This window comes from Dasypus novemcinctus, chromosome 12 (assembly GCF_030445035.2).
Source record: "Dasypus novemcinctus isolate mDasNov1 chromosome 12, mDasNov1.1.hap2, whole genome shotgun sequence".
Taxonomy (NCBI): domain Eukaryota; kingdom Metazoa; phylum Chordata; class Mammalia; order Cingulata; family Dasypodidae; genus Dasypus; species Dasypus novemcinctus.
In genome coordinates this window covers 87158328-87178049 of record NC_080684.1, presented here as the reverse complement: position 1 = coordinate 87178049, position 19722 = coordinate 87158328, and the positions used below count along the sequence as shown (strand labels likewise).

The 19722-nt window shown below is 40.4% G+C and overlaps 1 protein-coding gene across 1 annotated transcript in view; it reads left to right on the top strand.

Annotated features, from left to right (window-relative positions):
* The window catches only part of PAH (phenylalanine hydroxylase), an 80893-nt gene extending 69402 nt beyond the window's left edge, over nt 1-11491 (top strand). Inside the window, exons 9-13 of the mRNA XM_004446806.5 lie at nt 2481-2537; nt 4213-4308; nt 4844-4977; nt 7911-8026; nt 10589-11491. Coding sequence (XP_004446863.1) covers nt 2481-2537; nt 4213-4308; nt 4844-4977; nt 7911-8026; nt 10589-10632 — 447 coding nt within the window. The 3' untranslated portion in view covers nt 10633-11491. The remainder of the gene's footprint in view (nt 1-2480; nt 2538-4212; nt 4309-4843; nt 4978-7910; nt 8027-10588) is intronic.
* Nucleotides 11492-19722: the final 8231 nt, after the last annotated feature.

The following is a 19722-nucleotide window of genomic DNA, read 5'->3' as shown; positions in this document are numbered from 1 at the left end:
CTTTAACTGTGGAAGTGTCATGACTGGAGTGAAGTTGTTGCTGACTTCCCGACTTTTAGAAGTATGATAGCTGCTGCCAAGATGTCATTAATTGGTTGGGATGGATTTTTAACCAGTACTTGTTACTAGAGCCAAAGAACAAGCAGTTTTTTCCTAAGATTATAGGAACTTTTCATTCTCACCACTAGAAGCTATTCTGGCCAGCCAAAGGCTAAGTGGCTATTCTCCTTCAGCAATTTCCACTTTGAGAAGGCCTCACAGAGGAGTTACTCGAGTCAACAGACAGAAATTTCTGGCCAGGGTCAGATGGTTCCAAGTTTGATCTTGACAGTCCCAAGGCAGGGAGGTCATTTTGAAAGTTCACTGAGCTTATGTGCTTTTAATCTAAAGGCAGGAATTGCTTATCGTTACAGTGCAGGAGGGAATGAGGTTAGAGCACAGGGAAATCTTGGTGCCCTTGTTTTATGCATGTTGTAGGCATACAGAATGGTGACTTGAAGAACAGGATACCATTTTGATCTTGCCTTTATGGAAGAAGTCTGTTAGGCTCAGGATTGTAGCATGTCTGTGCAGGGTGGATGGAGCAGAAATGGGGAAGTGTAAGACAGTAGATCCAGGCTTAAGACAGTGTCTCATCTCAGTTCACTTTAAATCAGCATTTTCTAAGCATGTAATCTGGGTCAGGCATTGTGCTTGGCCCAGAAAGGGACACAGGGATGAAGATCATGTAGCCTCTTGCTTAAAAGTTGGTCCTCCTTTCTGTCTGCACTCAATCCCTTGGTGATCTCATTCAATCTCATGACTTAAATATCATCTTTACTCTGTTGATGAACACATTTTTATATCCATCCCAGACTTCTACATAAAAACTCAAACTTACCTACACAGGTACCTACTCAACATCTCCACTTGGGCATCCCTATTCGTCCTGTCCAAAACTAAATTCTCAATCTTCCTGCTCAGAACTTCTCTACCCACAGCCCTCCCCACATCAGTTCATGGCAACTATATCCGTCCAGTTTCACAAAACTGACAACACATGGAGACATCATTGACTCCTTTTTTTTTTTTTTCACATCCCACAACCAACCTTTCAGGAAATTCTTTCTGATCCACCTTCAAATTTTGTGTAGAATCTGACGGTTCCCATCACATCCTCTGCTACCAACCTGGTCTCAGCTACTATAGTTTCTAACTGGGGTGACTGCAGTATCTTTCTAACTGGGTTCCCTGTCTCTACCTTTGACTCTCTGCAGTTTATTCTCACACAGAACCCAGTCAGATCATTTCACTTCTCTGCTCCAAACTCTGTCATGTCTTCCCATTTCACTAGGAGAAAGCCCAAGCCCTAAAGTGACTGTAGAGGTCCTATTTGACCTGGTCTCCAAATATTTCTTTGATATCATCTACCTTGCCTCTCCTGCCCCTTACTTACTCTGCTTCAGCCACACTGGTCCCTCACTGCTCCTTGAACCTAACAAGATTTCCCTACCTTAGGGATGCTTTACACTGGCTATACACTTGGCCCACAGTGCCCCTCTCAGATGTCAGTAGAGCCAACAGCTTCAACTCCTTCAAGTCTTTCCTCAAATATGACCTTCTCAATGATGCTTACTTTGGAACCCTATTTAAAGTCTCTCTTCGCTCCTCTGGCACTTCCATTTCCATTTGCTCTCTTCTAAACATTTGTTCCCCCTTTCCCAAGAACTTATCACCTTCTGACATACCAATTTGTATGCATATGGTTTATTGTCTTATGTCCACCTACTCAAATGTAAACACCAATAAGACAAGGATATTTGTCAACTTTATACACTGCCAGTCATATAGAAAGCATTCAATAAATATTTTTTGGAATGAGTGAATGCATATAGTAGGAAAACAGATATATATGAATAAACAACTCTGTCAGATGCAAGGCAAGCTGGAGTGAATGCTGCAAAAGAGAACAGTAGAGGAATTATACAGTTGGAGCCATAATGAGAAGTTGATTGTGATAGTTCAGACTCTCCGGCTATGTGTACATCTTGATGGCTGTCAACAACTTATCTGCATTTCTCCTGTTGTGTTTCTCCTCCTGTGTACATCATTAAGACTCATCCACATACTCCAGGAATGTTCCAATTGTGCCGTGGGGGAGTAATCACTGGCCAGGGGTCAAGAGGCAAGGTTTAGATACTAATTTACTGTGTGATCTTGAGAAGTCACTTCCCTTCTCTGAACCTCAGTTTTCTCATTTGTAAAGTTAATACAAAGGACCTAGAGAGGATGAAAAGTTTAACTTGCTCTAGAGACCTGTGAATCTACAGTGTATGGCCAGGAAAAGCTTGACTGAACAATCAGGGTCAGTCTGGGTTCTTCTGAAGTTATCTAGCTACTCATTGTCTTCCTGTGGTCAAGTACCAGGTTGGTACTGGGGGTAAAGGATGAAGATGGGCAGATCCCAGCCATCCAGTAACTCTTTTTCTCCACAATTACAGGAAATTGGCCTTGCTTCTCTGGGTGCACCTGATGAATATGTTGAGAAACTTGCAACGGTAATCTAGAATACTTTTTGTCTACTTTTGTGCTGAAGCCAGCATTAGGGTCATTCCTTTCCCAGACACAAGGTGGATGGGAGTGAGCTTTTCCCTATTTACTGAGCACTTCCTTTTCCTGAGGGAATCCTGTGATACTCATCCATTGAAGGGACAGAAGCAGCAACTCTGCGGAGTGGGTGATTTCCTTCCTTCAGACTCCTATTTGAACATGTCCCTCCCCAGTCTTTAGGCCACATTTATTATGCTGTGAAAGTCTTCTACGCTAGAAGATGAAAAATAAAATTTTATAATGGCATTTGAGGTCATAAATGAATGCAAATCCATCCTTAAAATGGATCAGCTTGGGAGTTTACAAATTTGTATATCAGAAGACCTGAATATCAGAGGTTCTTTTTTACTGACAGCCACTCTGAGACCCAGTGCAAGTGACTTCTGTTACCTCATGGCCAAAAAGAAATAGAATAGTCGATATCCTGCCCATCTCAAAAGGCTATCATGAGGGTCTAAATTGTTAAATTTATGTGAACATGATTTGTAAAATGCCAGATGTTGTTCAGATGCTAGAAGCTGTTTTCAGAGAAGCTTCAGAATGGGTACAATCTGTCACTTGTAAGAAGAAAATAAAATTGGAACTTGGAGTATCATATTACCTGCCACAACAATGATAAAAGCTCCCATCACCTGCTTTCAAAGGCATGGATCCCACCAGTCTTACTTCTCAAAAAAAAAAAAAAAAAAGTTATCTTTTTCTTGATATACTAGGCTCAGAATACTCCTGGGCCCTTTCTCTTCTCTTAGTTAGCTGTGTAACCATATGAACATTGCTTCACCTCCCTGGGCTGAAGACTGATCTGCATTTGAGGAGGTCAGAACAACTAAGCTCTGTCAACCTTCCAGGTTTAACATTCTCTAGTCCAACGGTGAGCGGGGTGGGGGGTATATGGGGACCTCATATTTTTTTAATGTAATATTAAAAAAAAAAATAAAGACCAGAAAAATAGAATAGGATGATATAAATAAAGAAAAAAACAGAAAAAAAATTTTAACTAGTAACCCACCCCCAGTTCTCTGAGACTGTGACTCTTGGCCCCATTCAGCAAGGTTATGCCAGGACCCCAGGACCATCTTCCCCAGAGCAGGCATCTAAGATGTGTTGGACTGGGTACATTTGGAAGAAAAAGACTGTTATTTGAAGAGGATTAGTGCAGTGTTTGACAGGGAGCTTTTCAGAAACATCCTGCTTTATCATGAGTGACAGGATTCCCTTCTCCCTAATTCTATTACTACCCAATACTCTTACCTCCCACTCCTGAACCCAATGGGAATACTGGATAAGTATGATTATCCTAAGGGAACATCTCACTCCAGTTGATAAACTAGAAAAAAGCAAAAACTAAAAAAGCAAAAATGGTTGAGGGGTTCCTGTTAGGGAGAAAGGAACTGGTTGGGAGTGTGCTTTTAAAGGTCTGTCTTTTGGGACCTCCTCAATACCTCACACTGTCTCTCATCACATTCAACAAACTTGATTCAAAAGATGACTGAGCCCAGGTCACACTGATTCAGAGAAAATACCTATACATACTCTCACCTGGATGGACCTATCTTTGGACATGAGGCATCTGCTGCATTCCCATCCTTGGGGGTCTGTTCTCAACTTAATTTTCCATTCCAGATTTACTGGTTTACTGTGGAATTTGGGCTCTGCAAACAAGGAGACTCCATAAAGGCATATGGTGCTGGGCTCCTGTCATCCTTTGGTGAATTACAGGTATGACCCTAACAGGAACCAATGATGGAGAGGAGTCATTCTTCTTTCCTTTGTGCTGCTAAGACCCCGTTTTCATTCACTTTGAGATGCAACCTGAGAGCTTATCCACCAATGATTGGTACCTTGACAGCTCTGATTTGGCCATGACTCCATGTGCTAGAGATAACATTTAAAATGCAAGTACACAGCTCTCCAGGGCAGAAGGGCCTCCTTGATACCAAGGTTGGAACATGTGTACCAGTGTTTTCAAACATATATCATAAAATGTAGTTGGCCCTCACATAGATTGGTCAGCCTAATTGACCAATAGATGAGAGGAATTGAATTATTCCCTTCTGTCTTGGTTATAGGTTTTAGGTGACTTTGAAATGCATGCAAAAATCAAGGATATGCAAAATAATTTAGTTTTCTGCATTTTGGCTGGAGTGCAGAATGAATCAGGGTAAGATGGGAGGAGGTACACAAAAGGCCTATAGGATTATCAGGAACCCCTGGGCTTGATTTAACTCTGAAAACTTTCACTTGTGGCCTATAGTACTGTTTATCGGACAAGCCAAAGCTCCTTCCCCTGGAGTTGGAGAAGACAGCAGTCCAGGAGTACACTATCACAGAGTTCCAGCCTCTGTATTACGTGGCTGAGAGTTTTAATGATGCCAAGGAGAAAGTGAGGTAAGTCAGCTACCAAGGTGAGTCAGCAGTTCTGTGGACTTGTGGGCTGGATTTGATGCCACTAATTTATGAGTGGTTGGCCAGGAGAGTGAACTCAAGTGCCTGCAGCAACATTGTGGAACAGAGTTTATCTCCCAGGCATCCCTCACCCCACCCTTGTCTCTTTCCACTCTGCTAGAAGATGCTCCTTAGTCAGACCTTACTTCACAGCCAATTGGCCTGGAAATGCTGACTCCTCCAGTTGCCTCAATGTAACCAACACATTTAGTACCAAAGCTCCTGTGTACAAAGTGGGCACAAAAGGTCCCTGTCCCCAATTCAGTGTTAGAAGTCATTTAACCAGGGAAATTTCCTTGCTCATTTTATCCTCTCAGACACCAGCAAAACTGTTCCCTCACCTCCTTCAAATCATTGCCCAAACTTCTCTATGAGGCTTTCTCTGGCTAACTTATTTAAAATGGCTATCCACCCCTTCCCAACAACACTTCTTACACTCTTATATGATTTATTTATTTTCCATAGTACTTCACTTCTAATATATTTCATAACTTAAGCTTCATAAGGGCAGGGAGTTTTGTCTTTTCTGTGTTCTGCTCTTCCGCCAGTTCCTGGAATAATGCCTGACACATAATAAGCACTCAGTAAGTAACTGTTGAATGTGTATGTTCTAGAGACAATTCAGCAGGAGGCTGACAGAGCAATAAAAGGACTCTGAGACTCTTAGCCTTCTGAAGCTGATAGCCCTGCCTATAACATGCTTGGGTAGCCATCCAATCAGACTCTCCATGGCTGGGTCCCCATGAGGCCCCTCCAAGCAGGAGACAGACCAGGCAGGGGCTCTACCTGGCCATTGCTATCCTGATAGTCACTATCACCACTTTTGTTATGTCTTAACAGTGATAGAATGACAGACTGTGATAGAATGTAGACTTCTGGAATCCAAAGAAGTTGAGTTGTCAACTTCTCATGTGTTGGACTTTAGGTATCTAAAAGTAAACTGCTGGCCCCAAAAGGCCACTCAGTTTGGCCTAAAATGACCCCCTTCCTCCTCCTCTCTCTAGGGTCCTAAAGTCTTTCTTGCCTCTCTTTCCTAGTTCTGTCCTAAACCCCCACCTCTGACTGGGAAATTAGCCTTCCTCCAAGCCCCTGAAGCCTCTACTCTGCCCATTCCCAGTATCTCTTCAGGGTTATGGACCTCCATGGGTTAATGTACTATCACAATTGGGTAATAATAATAATAATAATAAATAATACATCCCTAGCACTATTATGTGCCAAACACTGTTCTAAGTGCTTTACATCTCTTGAGTCCTTGAATCCTCAGATGAGACTACAAGGTTTATAGATGGGGGCACAGTAGCATACAAGGGTTAAGTAACTCACCCAGGGTCATATACTAGTAAGTGGCAGGCCAAGCAAGGAGGTGGACCTAGGCAGTGGAGCTCAGAGCCAAGGTCCACAACCACCTTGTACTAAGATTGCATTTGGAAGGGCTCTTCTGGAGACAACTTCCTGACCCAGGAAGTGGTCAGTTCCAGGTCAACAGTAGAAAGATTGGCTTGACATAGGCCTCTCGGACCTTTGAAATCCCACCTACTTTGTCAGTCCTTAGGGCCCAGGGGAAATACCTACCAGAGCTCCAATTCTGCTATGAGGTGGCTCACAGAAAAAATACGGAAGAAAGAGGCTAAAAGAGGGAGATCTGGGCTTCTCTAGAGATCCTCTCAGAACATAATGGCTAAGAGAAACTGATTCCAGCCATCTTCAGTTTCAAGATTCAAGTTCCATTCAAAGACTTGATGGACTGAACTTTGATTATGTGCCCACCTCCTGACCAGCCTAGGTCCTTCATCACTGATAAAAATAACAGCTATCACTCACATAGCATTTACTTTATTATAACACATACTATAACTCTCAGGTAGGTACAATTATTGGCCCAATTTTACAGATGAGGGGATTGAGAAGTGGAGCTGCTTGCCTGTGATCACAAGGGCTATACTCGGAGGGGCAGAATTTGAGCCTAGGCAGTCTGCCTCTGGAGCTTGAGTTTCCAGCCACTGTGCTCCACCGTTCTTGCAAAACTAGGACCGCCCCACTAGACTCCCTTAGATTGTCTTCTCAGAACATCAACTTTCACTTAATCCAGGGGCTAACTCAAGAAATACTGTTTGAGATGTCTTTGCATCTTGCAAGCCCTTTTGGAATAACTTGTTAGTTATTTTGCTCAGTGTCCTTTGTAACAGCCCTCATGGATTCCTCTCAGACCCAGGAGTACTGCATTGGTCTGGCAGGGAACCTAAGAGCATAAGCCAGAGTCAGGCTGCCTGAGTCCCTTCCCAGAATTACATAGCTTTTCTAAGCCTCAGTTTCCTCATTCATAAAATATGGATAGCAATAGTATCTTTCTCATAAGGTCATTATGAAGGAAAAAAAAAGAATGAGATTTGTAAAGAGTATAGAAGAGTTAGAACTTAGCAAAGTTTCTGATACGTAAGTGGCATTCAATCCATGCTAAATTTTATTAACATAGTGGGGTTTTGTTTTGTTTTTTTCAGTTCTCCTGGGCTGTGTTTTCCTCTTTGCATTGACTGTTAGGCATCTGGGAGCTTATTTTTTCAATTCCTTTCTTTGGTTAGATTTTACTCTTTCTTTTGATTTTATTTAGTGGCAGGAATTTTTGGATCTCTTGTAATCTATGCTTTTATTGTTAGCTACCTCTGTCCTTTTGCAAATGTATGAATAAATAAATCTTAATGTAGGTGTGTTCATGTATACACGTAGATGTATACACAGAGCACACAAAAATTCTGAAGTCCCTGCTCAAGTGAGGTTTCAGCGTTACCCATAGCAAGGTGAAATTCCACCAGGACATTCTTCAGAATTAATTTTTCCCAAATGAGGCCTTCATTCAGATTTGTTTTTGGTCTCAGGAACTTTGCTGCCACAATCCCACGGCCCTTCTCAGTTCGTTATGACCCATATACCCAAAGGATTGAGGTCTTGGACAATACCCAACAGCTCAAGATTTTGGCTGACTCCATCAACAGTAAGTAACTTACAACTTCTAAGGCCACCCTATTTCTCAGGAATATAGAGTTGTATTTCTTTCCTTTGCCAGGGAACAAAAAGAAATTTATTAAATATTGACTTAAGGAAAAAGGCATCACACAGTAAGCCATATATTCACTGAGGCAGAAAAACTTAGTGAAAAGGGCAAGGTGGCCTTGAGTGTCCGTTCCCCTTTGACCTTCCTGGATTTCCACCCCACTCCCTACATCCATTACCACTTTTACACCCCAGACTTGCCATTTCCATGTCCTTCTTTCTCTTTTCCCTCTCCATCCCTTTTCCTCTAAGTGCCCAATTGATCTTACTCTGTCTGGAATCTCATACTCTAAGAAGACAGGTTCTATCTACATCCTTAGCATTCAAGTAACTCATCTATGCTGATAAGAAAGAACTATTGGTCTTTCCTTCTTTCTGACCAAGAATATTTTAGTAGTTGCTCTCAAAAATCACAAGAAATTGCCTTGTTCATTGCCTGATTCTCTCTTCAGTCCTACACATTCTCCTCCAGCTACTTCGTTTGGCTTTCCATTCTTGTGCTCTCTCTTGGCTTCTAGCTCTTGCCCATGCAGTTCATTATGTTTAAAATGTTCTCCTTGCCATTTAGAGATGTCCAACTCCACTTCATCCTTTAAGTCTTCCATAGATACCTCTTCTGTTGAAAGACTTCCCTGAACTTCACTCCTCCTCTCCTCATCCATGACTGGTTTGGGTGTCCCTACCACATCTCTGCACTCCTACAGACCCCTCTCTTGGAGCATTTGTCATTATATTGTTTTGTATTTATCTGTTTATTTGTCTGTCTCCCAATTAGACCTGGGTAGGGAGCCATGTCCAGTTCATTGTTAAATCCCCAACACCACTTTAGCTCTTTACCTAAAAACAATATTAGGTGCTCAATAACTGTTGAATAAGTAGATGACCCCACCAAAGCGTGAGCCTAAATGGAGAAGTTCTAGGCCATGTGGGGGTACCTGCCTTATGTAATTTTGATGAAGGCCAAAAGGGCAGTTAGACTTTAAGTGTCCTACAGACATTGTCTGCAGACGCCTCTGATGCATACAGCTGGTCCTGGCTAGTATAGGCATTCCTTTTTAGGAATGATCACCCCTGACCAGTCATTTTGAACAAGTCCAAGGCTGATTCATCTTCATACATTCCATCTTTTTTTCTTTTTTTTTTAAGAAATAGACCCTCACCTCTTCAGCCAAATGATTTTTTAAAAGATATATTTTATTTATTTCTCCCCTCACCTTGTTGATTGCACTTGCTGTCTGCTTTCTGTGTCTGTTTGTTTTGTGCTCTCTGTGTCTGCTTGTCTCCTTTTTAGGAGGCATTAAGAACTGAACTCAGAAGGCACCCAATCACTTGAGCCACCTCCACTCCTTGCTTGTTGTGTCTCCTCAGTGTGTCCTCTTGATGTGTCAGCTCATTGCACCAAACCCTCACATCAGCTCGGTCTTGCTCGTCTTCTTTAGGAGGAACTGGGAATTGAACCCAGGACCTCCCATGTGGTAGGTGGGTGCCCAACTGCTTGAGCCACATCTGCTTCCCTACATTCCATCTTGGACACTCAGCTGAGAAGACTTGTCTACGGAAGAGACCAACAAAATGCTGCAGAGGTTGGAATGTAAAGCAGAAAGATCAAGCCACAGTCTCTCTCTCTCTTCCTCCCTCCCTCTCTTTCTCTCTCTCTTTTTCTCCCATTCTCTTTGAAAAGGCAAATGTAACTCCATAGGCCACTGCTAATAAGAGAGTTTTCAGAACCACAGAATAACGAATTTAGGAACTGAAAATCTTCTTAGAGCTATGTGACTTTATATAAGGTCCTATTGACTCTCTACATGTTTCCTCATGAACGAGGGAGCTGGTTTGTTCATTTCCAAGGCCCCTTCCACTTCTGTGAAAAGTCTATGTCCTTGTGGCCTGTTGGCAGCAGAAGAACATGGGATGAATGAGAACCACTCCATTGTACCTTAGTCCAGTGGCCTAGCTATCTAGATGGAGTTATCTACTTAGACCATGTATTCACAAACTTCAATGTTCATCAGAATAGCTTGGGGAGCTCATTAAACATCAACAGTTTTGGGCCATAGCCCCAGACCAAATTTACTAATTCTGAGGTAAATTTTGGGAATTTGTATTTGTAATGATGCCTTACATTGTTTTGAGAAAAAGGCTTGTATGAGCCATACGTTTATATACAATTACTTAGCTACTTGCAAGCTTCTGCGGATAGTCATGTAAAGGAGAAACAGAGCAGATAGTGATTTCCCTGGGGAGAAATCTATTAGCTCTTTCTCTGGAGAAAGGCTTATGGAAAGAGAAAATTAATTACATTAACAGCTGCAGCACTTCTTAAAATATATAAGTTCCTATACCCTAGCTAGCTAAATTTTATCTCTAAAACTAAGCTGTAAGTATTTGAAGATTGGGGAAGCACCTAGTGTTTTGCACATTGTGGACACTTGAAGGGTGTTTGGTTATTATACAAGTAGCCCATGGAGATGTTTTTCTTTCATACAGATGTTTTTCTTTGTAGGTGAAGTTGGAATCCTTTGCAGTGCCTTCCAGAAAATAAAGTGAAGTCATGGGCAGTACCTGGTCTGTCAACTGATGAATATTTTGATGGAACCCCAGCTACTTCTTTTTTTTCATCTGAAAATATCTGCAAAGGAAAACTTCAATCTGAAATAATAGTCTTAAATTCTTTTTGAAATAAGGTGGAGGATAAATAAATAAATCAGAATAATGTGAAATTACTACACATTACTGTATACACAAAAAAATAATGGTTCATCTTTTGGGGTTATCTTTGATTTAGAGATAATAATTCCATATGTTCAATTGGGTTAAAATCAATAATCTGTCACCTTCATTAAGATTAATTGAAATTTTGGATCCACTTTACTCAAACTTCATATATACTTTTGTTATTTGCCATAAAGAATCCCTAAAAGAGTGTATAAGGGGTAAATGTAAAACACAAGATTGTCATTAGAATTGCATTTTCAGATTTAATATAAATCTTAACTCCCAAAGTTCATTTTCTCTATGAGCTAACTATAATTTTAATTATTTCCTTGTTATTTTTCCTGTGTAGACTTCCTTTAATTCAGGAGTCCATGAAAATGATTACAAACCTTAAATTTCTATAGTGGGATATAAAAAACATTTCTGTAGGTCTTATTGTAATCATAAATAATTCTGTGGAAAGTAATGAAAGTCCCCGCCTGACCAACTGTATAATTTTTCAATTAATTCTCAATTGTTTTGGGAGACATATTGAAGTCATTTATGATGCAAAATGATGTTGTAATACAGGGACTGGCTGGAGCCATTTGGTAAATATTCATTTGATGAATAAGTGAGTACATTATGGAATAATAAATCTACAGCAAAAGTGAGATTTTAATTATAATAAACATCTTAAGTAGTTACAAAATTTTTCAGTTTTGAATGTTGCTTGAAATGAAATATGATTTTGGAGTATATTCTTTTATTGTCTCAGAAATGTATTAGCCGGATAATCTTCTGTCCTATAAGGATTAGAAGTTCAAATTTCCAGCCCATTGCAAGGGCTCAATGTGATTATGAAAGTCATGTCTGAATAGACAACAGGTTTTGACTCTTATGGTTGTACATTTTACATGAGTCCATGAATATATGAGAGGTTAGGGGTCTCTAAAGACCTTTAAAGGCATGTTTTCAAATCCTCACACCACTTGAACATTTTTATTTCAGAAAAAACTTAAAAGGATTTGCATAGTATTTCTTCAACTATAGTTCTTAGATCAGCTGTATCATCATCAACAGGAAATTGAATAAAATGCAGATTCTTGGGTACCACCCCATCTCTACTCAATTAGCATCTACCGAATAGGGCCCCAAAACCTATGTTTTTAAGTACCCTAGATTATATTTTAATATACACAACCAAGTCCACCAGTTGAATTTGAGAAACCCTAACTTCTGGTGGTCAATTCCACCACTTGCCAATTGCATCACTTTGGAGAAGTCACTTCCCTTTTTTGGGCCTCAGTTTTACTTGGTAACTATGAGGGAGTTAGTCTGGATGTGGTGGTTCAGAGTTATGTACCCCAGAAAACAAGTCCTTAATCTAAATCCATTATAGGGGGTGTGAACTTGTTGTAAATAGGACCTTTTGAAGTGGTTACTTCAGTTAAAGTGTGTCCCACCTCATTCAGGTTGGGTCTTAATACTACTATTGGAGGTGAAAGAGAATGGCAAAGGGTAGCAGCCAGAAGCTGGAAGGCCACAGAACCAAGGAAAGAAAAGAGAAGATGCTGTCATGTACAATGTCATGTGACAGAGAAGCCAAAGAACCCCAAAGCTTGCAGTCCAGACAGAAAATACTGACTCCAGGAGGAAGTAAGCCTTCTAGCCTCTGAAACCATGATCCAACAAATTCTTCTTATTAAGTCAACACATGATATGGCATTTAAAATTTTTTAATTTATTTTTTGTTTTATTTTTATTTATTTTCATTTTTCTATTATTATCTTTTTTTTTAAAGATACATAGATCACACAAAATGTTACATTAAAAATAAGAGTTTCCCATATGCCCCACTCCTTACACCCCCCACTCCTCCCACATTGACAACTTCTTTCATTAGTGTGGTACATTAATTGCATTTGATGAGTACATTTTGGAGCACTGCTATACAGCATGGATTATAGTATGTTGTAATTAACACTCTCTCCCTGACCATTCAGTGGGTTATGGCAGGATGTATAATGTCCTGCATCTGTCCCTGTAACATCATTGAGGACAACTCCACATCCTGAAAGTGCTCCCATATCACAACTCCTTTTCCCTCTCGTGCTGTCAGCAATTCCTGTGGCCACTCTCTCCACATCAATGATATAATTTCTTCCATTGCTAGAATCACGATAATTCTATAGTAGAATACCAGTAAGTCCTCTCTAATCCTGACTCATTTTGAAGTCTCTTAGCCATATAAACTCATTTGTCTTTAACATTTCCCCCTTTAATTCAAGGTTTTTTTCTAGTTGCATCATGAACTGGTGTTTAGTAGTAATCCCTCGGAACCAGGGATGCTCATCCCCATGAGTCATGTCTCATGCTAAGGGGAAGGTAATGCATTTATATGCTGAGTTTGGCTCAGGGAGTGGCCACACTTGAGCAATATGGAGGCTCTCAGGAGGTAACTCTTAGGCACCCTACAACACTAGACCAACTTGAAATTTCAATGCAAAAAGCTCATAAGCATAGTTGTTAGTATCAAGGGCTCATTGTTAGATCATCCTTCTTCACTGGTCTTTGCCCTTGCACTTGGGGGATTGTTGCTGTTCTATTGGGGAATGTGACAGAGCTCCCTCAGTTATCATGTGAAACTCTACCCACTATATCAATACCCAATGAACATCCAAACATACATATATATATATACACACACACACACAACACTGGATAAGCCAAGATCCCTTCCAGCCTTGAGATATGACTCAAATGCTCACATGTGTCTTTAAACTGCTCTCCCTGATGCACTAGTGTGGCGTAGTAATACTTGCGTAAGCATGTGAGCTGAGAGTAAAGAACAATTTGTTCTGAATGAGTTTCATTCATTCCTCTGAAGTTGGTATTGTGTTGCCTATATCAATTTTCTTATGTCTTTGCAGAACCTAATGACAGACATTGATTTTCACTAAAGTGGAAATGAATATTTTCTCTGATATTCCCCTAGATATTAAATATTTGTAATGGGACTATTTTGATAAATGTTTCTTTACTTCACATTAGAGAATCTATTGACTTTGGAACTTACATATTGTAGTATTTTGGGCTAAATATTTCATTGAATAGTGAGTTTTGGTCCTGAAAATGTTTTAATGTGTTTTAAGTTAGGTTTAGATTGTGATTTTTACAGGAAGAAATAACATACTGACTGTAAGGTAATCTTTGAAGTTTAACTCTTTTTATCTGGATATGAAAGATCAATCTATGGCAATGAGATTCAGTAAATTTCCAAAATGTTAGTATTATTATCTGTCGTATATCAACTTAGTGGACAGTCTTTTAGAAACAAGAGTAACAAGAGTAACATTTTACTGCTATATCCAAACAAAAGAAATACTTAAGAATTTAAGAACATTACAAATCTGTAAGCATTAGCATTTAATAAGTTTCTGAAAAGAGAAATCTAACTTTATTTCCAGTTTTCTAAGTTGTATATTTTAGTTTTTCTTCAAAGAATATGTGACTAAAACATTAACTTCATAAAAACAAGGACCTCAACTATCTTCTTTGTTTCTGAAACTTTTAGCATCTAGCACATAGTAGGCACTCAAAAATGAAACAAACTTTCTGAGCAAGTTGAACCAAGAGAAAAAAGAATCAAAATTGTATCTCACAAATAAGCTATTTTACAACAAAATTTTGATGAACAACTAAGTTTTCAATTTCCCGTTTCTTCTAAAAACTATTGAAAAAAAACTGCTTCCTAGTCTAAGCTATGATTTTTAAAAGAAAGATATTACCCTTTGGGTAGTACCTGGTTTTTACTACATTATGGCTGGTTTGTATTTACACTGCTTGTATAATAACTGACAGATGGGAAATGGTTAATACAATTTTATTAATGGATAAGGAAACAAAATTGCATCACTGAAATGTCACCATTGTCCATAGTGGGGCTAAAATGGTCAGAAATAAATAACTGACTTGATTAACAATTGCAGAAATCACAGAGGAGACAACATAGGAACATCCATAAAAATGCAAAGGAAAGAGAGAAAAATGTGATCAATGTTTCCTCTTACCATTGAAATGTGCAGCCACACGCACAAAACTGAACACACCCATGTGGGCATCACCTTTTAATAGATTTCCTGTGCAGTTTCAAAAGCTATAAACATTTGTAGATTTTCTATGTACTAGAAATTGCTCTAATAGCTGTGAATTTTCATCTCATTTATAATCTTACTTTCAACTCTCCCAGCTTCAAGGCACCATTTACCTTCTCTGCAATATGCACATTTGCTTTGAAGAAAGAGCTCAAAGTAATAAGAAATTGAAGAGAAAATTGACTCTGGCCTCCCAGAGTATAGCTCTGTTCTATAACATTATTCATAACTATTCAGAGTCACTCTTTAACAACATTTGCTTTATGTTTCGTGCACATTGCTTGTATTATAACAACAATCTTTAAATAATGAAAAATTTACAGAAAAATCCCAAAAGATGTGCCTTTCTGAAAGCTGGATTTTTTACATCCCCAAGCAGAAAAAGTTATTGCAGAAAGCACAAAAAACCTGTTTAATTTCTAATTTGCCTAAATAGATAAAGGATGAATGGCAACTACCTTGAATTCCCATCCTTAAATTTCCTGACATCATTCTTATGAGATATACACAGAAAGTATGTGGATAAGCATTCTTCACTGAAGTTATTAAGTTGACACATACTTTGGGTACCTACAGTTTATTATTCCTGGAAGTTTAAGTAAATTAAGAAATGTCTATTAAAGAAGAAATAAAAATCTGTTTTCTGAGAGCCCTATATGCATGTTTTTTCAATGAAATGCCAACTGAATACTGCCCCTTTTTGCAATCACATCGCAAATGGAGAGGATAGTGACAAAGGGTTGATGTCCCTGCTTCCTTACGAGGAGTCCAGGAAGCATGGAGTTTGAATTTAGAAAGGGAACTTTGAGGAATGAACCTCCCTTTGTGTCTTTGAGTTTCTCCTGCCCATCTCTTTTATCAAAAGTTTGGTCCTTAGATTTCTTTGGAAGGTCACTAATCCCATCACCCATCCTTTCTTTCCTCTAACCTCTCAGATGTCACAAGAGGAGTCTGAGTCTAGAAAATCATGAGCAGAGACACAGAGCCACTGGCCCCGCCCATGAACCCCCCACTACCACCACGTACATTGGGGGTACATTTTAAAACCACTCCTTAGAGAGCTTCCAGGTAGCTGCACCACCTAGCAACTGAGAATTGGCCTGCACATGCCTTGCAAGGAGTAACTGTTGGCCTAGGAAAGCTTCTAGAGCCCATATACTCCTCGCTGCCAAATACTCCTCAATGGGCAGAGTTTCCATGGCCTTACAAAATAAATCAAATTTGGATGTGGGGGAGGAGGAAGCAGAACTTTTTCAAAATTCTCCATTCCCAGAATGTTGCTGAGTTCTTGGGGAAAATAGGGAGATAGGAGACTCCCCTCATAGTCGCTCTTGAAAAAGAATTCGTTTCCCAGCGCAAAGGATAACCTAAGATTACAAAATAGCCGTTTTATTTAAATGTAGCATGTCCTGAGAGAGAGACCTTAGTTTGGGGCAGAGGGAGAGAGGACAGCACAACTCGCGCCTACAAGCACTCTCAGCACCGCGGACAGCGCTCACGCACGGCGCCAGTAAGACCAGCAAGGAAAGGATTTGGTAAACCGCAACCCTATCATTTAACCCAGGAAGAGTCAGAAGGTGGGAAGAGGTAAGAGCATATGAGTGGAAAGACTGGAAAACAAGACTTTGGAGATTTTGGCCGTGTGAATGAAAGATGGTGAAAAGCGTAACATTTATTTCCTTGATGGCAATGCAATGGTGTATTAGGCTCTTTATAGAGACCAACCAGGAATCAGGTTTTCTTTTTTTTTTTTTAAAGTACACTCCCCACGTGTTACTATTTCATATGGGAGGATGTAGCATCTGCCAAAGCCCTGCTCTAGTGATCCCTATTCAAATGCTGCTTTTCTTTTCTTTTTTCTTTTCCTTTCCTATCAAGCTGAACCTAGTTGGGCTCAGTCTCCTTGAGTCTCAATTTCCCATTCCTTTGTAAAATGGGAAAGATGTGTACCTAACTAATAAGATTGCCACAAAGATCAAAAACATTGCATATATACAAGCCTCTCACTCATTTTCAGTCAATCTAACAACAGTGGATGTTTATTATTCCGATATAAAGCACAAATAGGCTCCAGTAAGAATTGGTTGCTTATTCCAGTCATCTTGATTCCGCAACATGAACTCAATTGACCCTTCTTTTCTGCATAAGAACTCTCTGGCTTCCATCTGAGACAAGAGTTTTGACTGAGGCAAAATTTAAACCTTTCAACACAGTCTATATGTATCAGATACATATAAATTAATGTTGTGAATAATGAAATAATGGAATCTGCATAAATTTGAAGCTAAGCTGTATCTTGAAAAAGGCGACTTTAGAGATTCAAAGTGAAAGGTATCCTTTGAAGCTATAGGTAATAGGCTCTCACTTCTCCAACCCCAGTTCTGACATTCACTAACCATTTTGTATTTTCCTTTTCCATCAGGAACTATGGCACTGCCAGTGTTTTTAACCATGTCTTCCAAAAAGCCAGTTTTCATTCTGTTGTAAATGACACTTCTTTCATCTGAGACTATTGAGTGGTACAGGTTTATAAAATGACTTATATAAAGTAAATTAATTAAAATATGAATCGATGCTCAGATATACTGTTTTACTGAGGAACCAACATAAGAAAATATGGCTTCACATTGTTGCTCAACTTTAAGCTCACTTCAAAAGGGGAAGTCTGGAAGGCTTTTTGCTTTTCCAGGGGTGGGAAATTGAGAAAAATTAAAAAAAAAAGAAAGTCGATGGTACTGTGGTAAAGTCATTTCCACCTCTAACATCTTGCTCAAATGTCAGCCTTTAAAAGAAGTCAATTTCGGAGGCTTAGTGGAATCACTGACTCTTGCAAAGTGGAATAGAATAAATCAGTCCATCAAATAAGCAGAAAAGCCCCTATTCCTAGAAGAGTATTGCTCCCTCTGGCTCACTAAGTAATTGTAGACTAAAGGCCACCGAAATCTGCCATCAACTGTGTAATTTGACTGAAGGAAAGATAATTAATTAATGTACAATGTTTAAAAATGTGATTTATTGCACTTACTTTTCTGTTTAATTCAAGAAGTATTTATTTGAGCATCTACTTTGTGCTAAGTACTGGACCAGATACATGAAAATGATGACTTCAAGGGCCATGTGTAGTTGCACCTGTTACCTCATCTCACGGAGCTGATTTTGTTGTGGCAGAGAGAAGTCAGGCGAATGCTGTACTGAAAGCCAGAACGTGAGAATCTGAAAAGGAAGATTTATTAACAGCCGGCCAGGCTCAGAGGACTCCTGTCCTAATGAAAACTGAGCCCAAGATAGAATTTTTGGGTCCCTTTTATACAGAGGAAGTAGGAGTGGGGAGTCAAGGGGTGCTTTTATGCAAAAGGACTTTCTTTGTTGGTTTCTTAGAGTTTTAAGGGTTTTATGTAAGTACCAGATAAGTCTTGAATTAACACATATCCCCCACATTCCAGGTAAGCTTGAATTAACATATTTAGTCCGCATCCTCCCTGAATATCCAAAGCCTATAGAGCCTATATCACTTAATTGGTTTTCCAAGAGCTAGGCATACTTGGATATAGAATAAGTTTGAATTTATGCACAGGCCATATTAATTTAGCCTATCTTCTATGTCCGCTTTCCTTGACTTTCTTTTTCCCCCTTCCCCAGCAGTGGTCCAAACCAAAGGAAGAGAGCACTTTCTGGGATAGAGAATGCGCGGTGCTTATCAGCTCAGACGAACTGGTCAGACCCTCCGTTTTAAAAGGCTCAGGCTTCACCATTCTTGAGAATAGCTTGTGTTTGACGAACCTAAAGCAGGACCCCTCAACGTCCAGGCTAGGGCAGAGGGCTTTAGCTTAATTGTAGCCTCAGCCTGCCCCGGAATAACCAGGAATGGCCTGACTGCAATGGGACCAGGAGCAAAACTGGAAGGGCTCCTCCCAGGGACCACAGGGTCACTCTGGCTGCACCTTGCGCTTTTTCTGCGCAGTTCCAGGGCTAGGGAGGAGGGATTCTCAGAAGAGAAGGAGAACGGGAAGGTAGGAAGTATCAAAACAGCCCAAGTCTTTAAACCTTTAAACGAGAATGGCGCTGAGGGACACCCGGTAAAGAAGCTCAACTGCACAGAAATACAGCTTTCAGATCCTTCCTGATTCCAGTTAATTAACATCAATTCCAGCTTCGCTGCCTGTGTCTTCCCTATTTAGTGGAAAGTGCTCCTGGCCTTAAATGCCCACGCGTCCACCTCGGACAGAACCCGATACAGTCCCCGGGCTTCTGCGCTGCCCGGGCAGAGCTGTCTCCAGTGGCGCATGGGTGAATTGGAAGTGTAGCAGCGGTCGGCCTCGTCTTGCACTGCTCCCTCGCCACACGTTCTCCTTGGTGTCTTCGGGGCTGCAGAAGTTCAGTCTCCAGCGAAATGCCCCTCGCAGGGCATGGCCAGGGAGTCCAAAAAGAAGCGCCCCTGGTGTTCCAGGTCTGCTGCTCACTGGGAGCTGAGCTTCCCTGCCCGAGGGAAGCGCCCAGGGAAATAACAGCAGAGAAAACATGGTGGGCCCCCAATACCACAGAGCAGAAGTGACCTCACTTTTCTTCCTAAGGGAGACTGGCTTGTGCAAGGCAGTCAACGTCCTCGAGGTCCTGCTTCTCTCTGAGTCAGTATTTGCTTTCAAGTGAGGGAAAGGAGAGAGGGAAGTGTCAGGGTCCTCTCTGCACCGGGGGTGAAGTTGAGATTTCCCAGGATGACAAGCGCATTCACTCTCCATTTTTCCCTCCCACCCCATCTCCACCCTCTTTCTAGCCCAGTTTTTTGGGG